The sequence below is a fragment of the Mesitornis unicolor genome, unplaced genomic scaffold (assembly GCF_000695765.1).
Source record: "Mesitornis unicolor isolate BGI_N332 unplaced genomic scaffold, ASM69576v1 scaffold49870, whole genome shotgun sequence".
In the NCBI taxonomy this organism is placed as follows: domain Eukaryota; kingdom Metazoa; phylum Chordata; class Aves; order Mesitornithiformes; family Mesitornithidae; genus Mesitornis; species Mesitornis unicolor.
Genome location: NW_010161273.1, coordinates 6,997 through 13,955, shown reverse-complemented (window position 1 = coordinate 13,955; position 6,959 = coordinate 6,997). Strand labels below are relative to the sequence as shown.

General features: G+C 37.8%; 1 protein-coding gene across 1 annotated transcript; it reads left to right on the top strand.

Annotated features, from left to right (window-relative positions):
• The first annotated feature begins 811 nt into the window (after positions 1-811).
• LOC104546842 (sulfotransferase 1C1-like) lies at positions 812-6,549 on the top strand. Its single transcript, XM_010192341.1, has 7 exons — positions 812-976; positions 2,599-2,736; positions 3,997-4,094; positions 4,415-4,541; positions 5,791-5,885; positions 6,096-6,276; positions 6,437-6,549. The coding sequence occupies exons 1-7, from the start codon at positions 820-822 to the stop codon at positions 6,547-6,549; spliced, it is 909 nt and encodes a 302-aa protein (XP_010190643.1). The 5' UTR covers positions 812-819.
• Positions 6,550-6,959: the final 410 nt, after the last annotated feature.

Below are 6,959 nucleotides of genomic sequence, written 5' to 3'. Positions count from 1 at the left end.
GTATTTTTAATTGAGATTATTTCTGTAGTCTCTCCTTAAGCAGAACTTTCCTCTGACCAGATTCTGGAGCTCTGAAGGTTATGGCTAAGAAGAGGCCTTGAGAGAAATCCAGAAATCAATAATTAGTTACTGTAAAACTGTACAATAGGCAGTAGACTTAACTAGATCAATTTAAATAATTAAAGTCTAACAACTGTAAGTTAATAACCTACCTAGTGTAGGCTATTACTTAACTGCAACAAATTTCAACGTACAGCAAAGAGCTCTAAGAGTGAGAAGCTCCAGGAATGAAACATGGAAAAGCTTTGCAAATATTTTTGTGAGTATGAGGCCCAAAGGGTGCTAGCAGGTGTTTCTGTTTATTTTAAGAAGGAAGGGTTGGGTCCTGTATGTTGACTTCAGTGGGAGCTGTTATGCTCTGCCTTCTTTTGAATCACACTTGTCGTTACTTTTTTGTGCCTTTCAAAGACCACATACTTACAGTCAGAATTTTACATAAATATTGTAAAATGTTTAAAGATGGGAATAATGGCTTTTTTTCTATTTCTGTATCTGAGTAAACAGAGTGATTTTTTAGAGATGCTGAGAACCACCAACAGCAATATACCAAGCATTTCTGAAAATTAGATTCAGCTTTAAGGAGCCTATATATGAATCCAGATAGGCCAACTAATAGCCAAAGAAATCAGAGGACATGGATTTCAGTCAATAAAAGAGACCTCAAGATTGGATAAGTAAATTTAGATTTTTTTTTTCAGAGCAATCATGTTAATCTCAAGTCTAACTTTCTTCATGCAGTGTTCAGTGTCCCTGGATGAAATGGAAAATCTGAGTCTGAAAGAGGCAGTGCTCAGACCTGAGTTATGTGAGTTGGAAGGTATTCCCCTCACAGAAACAACAGGCAGCATTTGGGACCAAGTGTGGAAGTTCAAAGCCAGACCTGATGATCTGCTCATTGCAACCTATGCAAAAGCAGGTTGGTGTGGGTAGGAAACTGAAAAGTTTGGGATAATGCTTATTGTTGGAATTGAAAATTATGTGTTTCTATTGTGACTGATATTTGTTTAATCCCAAACCAGTCATATTTTAAAGACATGAAGCTCTGTCAGCTGTGACTTGTAACTTCTGACTTCTTTGACAGAAGTAACAACTATTTCTTCTTAAAGTTCAAAAGGTCAGAGTCTAATTACCTATACTACAATGTTTCCTTTGATTTAGAAAATATACATATAAATTAATGGAAACAATAGCAGTTTTCCAACAATAGATAATGACTTAACAAAGACTAGTTATTAAGAAATAATAGAAACTGACTGAACAACTATGGATTGTATTTAGAGACTTGGTGTGTAAACCAGTACTGATTCCTGGAAATGGGTTAATAATTTTAAGGAAATAACCAAATTCCCTTAATAATTTCAGCCAATAGAATAAAATACCCACCATTAATATTAGCTATCTGGTATTTTATTTCATGATTGGCCACTTAGCTGATTACTACTTCTTCTCTTGATCAGACCCTCTATACTTACTATACAGGAAAACAGTGAATAACAAGCATCAATATTAATCCTGGATGAATAAAATATGTGCAGTTTAGGGGATTCAGGCACAGATCTGGTAACACTTGGTGATCATAAAAAAAAAGACTTGAATTAGCAAGAATTTTTAAGTATTCTTTTCAGTAGGGAAAAAAAATATTACAAAAACCATCTCCATTATTTTTGTAAAACCTAAAAGCTTTTAATTTATTTCCGGTATACTGAAAGCAAAACCAGATAATTTTATCCAGTCTGGATTAAAACCTCTCAGCCATTGAACTGAAAAGAAATAAAATTAGGAGTCCATTTGATGTTATGTTGTATCTGCCAGAGATGCACAATTCAAGCATCTTAAGAAGGGCTGAGTTTCCTGCCCACATTGCTTTCCAAATTATCCCTTAGTCTGTTCTCTAGCTGATCAGCCACAGTACCTCAGAGGAGATGCGGTTAACCCAGTGATCATGGCTGTAAGGGAAAAAAGGGACATGAGAGACACAGTACTGGAACTCTTACAAGATGTTGGAGTAGCTCAGGCAGATGTGTTGTACTGACCTTCATTAAAGAATTTCAAAAGGGAATGTTGAAAATACTGCAACTTTTTTATATTTTCAAACTGTAAGAAATTTTTACTCACTCAAAGTTCAGGTATTCCATTTTTTCATTCAAATTCAGGATGAAAACAAATGTTGAAATAGCTGAATTTTTGTGAGGTATGAAAATTGTAAGGAGGGAATTTCATTCCTTTCTGTGAATAATACAATCTCCAAATAATAGTGAGTTTACTCCAGAGCTTTTTTTCATGACTGGCATAGGGGTGGCAGCTACTTCTGTTGGCAAGAAGCAGCCTGTCTAAAATGGAATCCCTGAAACTGTGCTTTGGGAACTACCTTTGTATTCCTAATTATGCATTTTTCCTCCATTACCTTGTCTTTTCCCTTCATCTTCTGTGCTGTCCTTCCTCATTTAATACGGAGTCCATCCTTCTGGCTTTCACTTCCCTAGCAGGGGAGACTCTTGGCTATCCCTGAGGGAAACCTCTAACCACTGGCCTTTTCAGGTACCACATGGACGCAGGAGATAGTGGATATGATTCAACAAAATGGAGATGTTGAGAAGTGTAGACGCACCACTACTTACAGACGCCATCCATTCCTTGAGTGGTTTCTGCCAGAGCCTGCAGCTCTGCGTTACTCAGGTGAATATTATGAAACTAGGTTTGTATTTTAGACAAAATGAAACAAAACAAGCCCCAGTGCTGATATCACAGGTTTCCTCGGCTTTGTCACTGAACTATGCACCATGTTGGGTATTAGGGATAAGGAACTGCTTTAACATAAACATCTAGTGCCACTCAAGCCAATGCAAGGCTGGTAGATGTGACTCAGGCACTACTGAAGACCATGCTGTTTTGGAGTGGCATCTGAAAGCTGTGGGTGATCCTCCACAGTACCTTAAACAGCAGCAGACGTGTAAAATGGCAACTTCGGGGCAATTGAATCCCATTCTCTGATTAGGGGCTGTATGGAAGAGAAACCTATGTATGGTATATTCCCAGGAGCTGGATGTTTTCAGTGGTTTTGCTACTGTTTTGAGTAAGCGCTGTTAAATTTTAGGGTCTAGTCATCTAAACAAGCTATGGAGCATTCAGGCAACCAGCAGGCCTGACTGTTTCGAAAAGACAGTTTCCTACAAAAGTCCTCCCCCAGTAAGGGCTCCCTTTCCACACAAATATTTAAGTCAGACTCTCTTTATATTTGAAGCTAAAAAGCTTGACTAACTGCAGTAGAAGTGCTACTTTTTCTCTTTTAAGATAGACTGTGTTGACACAGAGAGAGAAAAAAATCTGAGAGTATGACAGAAGATGATAAAAGATGATAGGAAAAAAAATTATAGAGGTCGTGATAGATGTTTCTATCATCTGTCTGTTTCGTCATTTCTATCATCATCTCCATATATCACCAGATATTCCCATATAACCATAGCTACCCAAAATCCACTGTCCATTGTTCTCCTAGTTTCTCTTTACATGTTACCCAGAAAGTCTAGTCAGCCAGTCTATTATTCTCATACCCTAGAAAGAAATAAAAATTTCTTACCTGCAAAGTGAAAGGAGACCACTAAATATTGTGAAACTTTGGTTGGGTAAATATAAATTAGTATTTCTTATTACCCCTTGGAATGCAGGGGTTAGCCATGGGCCCAAGAAAACAAGAAGACATGAATCAGTGTTCTCCTTTTCCTCCCTGAATACATAGGTTAAAATTTCTCTAGAAACACTGAAGATGCTTATGCAATGTTGTCTATGTTACACTGCTATGTAATTGCTTTGGAGATGAATGAGAGTTGCAAGGTGAACTGCTGAAAAGACACAGTCAAAATCACATGTACGACAATAGCAAAGAATGCTAGTCCATTTTAGAGAACATGTCAAATCTCATAACAAAACATCCCACAGGCCTGGAATTAGCTGAAGCTATGCCTTCTCCACGAACAATAAAAACTCATCTCCCCGTGCAGCTGGTGCCTCCCTCCTTCTGGGAACAAAACTGTAAGGTAAGGCTGAAGAGGTAGGACTCAATTCTACTTTACTTGCAAAGACAGTGACAAAAACCAGTACCGAATATAATTTCCAGAATCTTTGTGAAACCTAAAGATCTTCCCACGTATTTTCCCTTTAATGTGCAAAGCCAGTGTGAAACTAGAGAAGTCATTACTAAGTTACCTGCACTGGATTTCAGAAATTGGCAGCTTCGAAGCAAAATCTCCTAAGCCTCTGTCATCAGACTCCAAGAAAAAACTCTAGAAGATGGTCAGTATCTACATAAGCATGTGTAAGTTAATACTTCTCTCTCTTTCTTTTCATATCAATACAGATAATCTATGTGGCAAGAAATGCAAAAGACAACCTGGTGTCATACTACCATTTCCACAGAATGAATAAGGGACTGCCTGAGCCAGGGACCTGGGAGGAGTTCATGGAGAAATTCATGGCTGGAAAAGGTGATGAACTGCAATGAGTTGTATAAGAGTTTTTGTTAATTTAAAAAATGCATTACGTCACTGATGTATTTATTTCACCTATGGTTTGAAATCCAGTGCTGACATTATATGGAAGGTATCTACTAAAGGTGTTTCAGTAGTAATTTATCTTCATTCATAGGTTTTTATTACTACCTAAAGGATTAATTCTATCTTTACATTCCCATTAAAAAAAAAGCTACTCTTTATTCTATTATAGTTCAGGAAGAAATTGTGACAGTTTTCAGGATTAATCTCTTGTCCCTGAGATTAAAAGAAACCTTCTTGGAAGGCAGCTGGGAAAGAACAGTGCAGTGGTTTAATTTGTTTTACTCCAGCCTGATATACAAGAATACATGGTTTAATTTTGTGTAGAAAAATGCAGTGTGAATTTGAGTTAAGAGAGTCTTTTTACCTAAATTTATCTGCATAAAAATCAGGCATCTGAACAAAACCAGTTATCTAGCTAAAGACAGGCAACCCCAGAAGCTGATTCTCCCCTTTCTTAAAAAGGTGCTCATATCCAAGAAAGAAAACTCAGGTTAATGGCACTCTGTAATTTTGGTCAGTAAGACTTCCATAGGTCCTTAATATTTTGGCTACCATGTAGGCCTAGAAACACTACTGTCTGGACCAGCATAAGAGTCTCATGTCTAAAGGAAACCTTGTGTCTTGTGTTTGACGAGCTCAGCTTGGAAGCCATCTGTCCCAGTACAGACATCTAGAACATAGTTACCTCTGTTCAAGCTATCACCTTGATAGGTGCTGGAAAGAAAAAGGCACTTTTGATAGTATAATAAAAGATTTAAACCAGTTAGAATCACAGAATAATGCAATTTGGAAGGGACCTTTGGTGTCCATCTGGTCCAACTCCCTGCTCAAAGCTGGGCTAGTTAAAACCAATCTTGTCTAGATGAACAGATGGATCACTCTGGAAATGTCTGTTTCTCTCCATCCACCATAAAGGCAGCCTGGATTTTTCATTCAGGAGTAAGGAAAGTATCTGCCTTTGTAGGCCTCTAAAGTTGTGCATGAATCCTGCTCTGAGCACCCATACCCCTGAGGGATTAATAGCACAAATAATAAGCACAGAGTACAGCAGTCACAGCCGCATGATTCAAAACCAGCTGGGAAATGCCCAGATACTGGTTATGAGAGAAACGCAAGTGTCATAGACACCTAAAGAGAATTTGGGCATTTATAGCTGCTGATGATGTTACTCCTTTTTCAGTGCTCTGGGGTTCCTGGTATGACCATGTAAAAGGATGGTGGAAGGCAAAAGATAAGCACCGTATTCTCTACCTCTTCTATGAAGATATGAAGGAGGTAAAAGGTGGAATGTATATTTATAGAGCTCTGAAATCTGGAAGTCAAATAGATACTAGCTACGATCAACAGTTTTCTATTATAATGCCAGCTGTAGCAGTAAATCTTCAGATAACCTGATCATCTCACCTTGACAACAATTTTAACTTCAACACTGATTTCTTCACTTTTCCCAGCTCTGTATCTTACCCCATGGTATTCTCTCTGCAGAATCCAAAGCAAGAAATTCAGAAGATTATGAAGTTCCTAGAGAAGGACGTGAATCAGGAGCTCCTAAACAAGATACTTCATAACACCTCATTTGAGACAATGAAGGAAAATCCCATGACAAACTACACTAAGGAGTTTCAGGGAATAATGGATCACTCCGTTTCTCCATTCATGAGAAAAGGTACTGATATTTGTTAGGGGCATCAACTCTGTCTTCCCAGCTGTAATTCTGTTTTGAAACAAGCCTTGAAGTGCAAGTATCTAGCGAGCCATGGCTAATGGGCTTCAGGAAATACTGGTAAAGTAATGCCTTTTCTTTTTTTTTCCTTGCTGTTTCTTAGGTGTTGTCGGAGACTGGAAGAATTATTTCACTGTGGCACAAAGTAAGAAATTTGATGAAGATTATAAGAAGAAGATGGCTGACACCTCTCTTGTTTTTCGCACAGAGTTGTGATTATTAGCAGTGGGAATTATTCTCTATGATCGTCAGCCTTTTCCATTTTATACATTTTGCTTTTCCTTCACAAAATGCCTATGTCCCTAAGATCTCAATATCTCTCTTTAACACACCACTGATTTTCCATTATCTTGAGAGTGCCCAGATTATGTGGAAGTTTAGGTTGGTCTCACTGAAGAAAATAACCCCACTAGATACTTCTCATTCATCCGTCCCACAGTAACTTTCAGCATTAACAAAAATATTTCAGATATGCTTTTATTTTTTGTCTTTGTAAAACTGCAGTCCATATTCCATATTCATTTTCAAATCAACCTCCAAAAGAAATTAGGAACCAATAGGGAAAAAGGTGTTAAAGGAGTGCAGCAGGTGTGGGCATGACATGTTATTCACATGTCCTGAGCAAT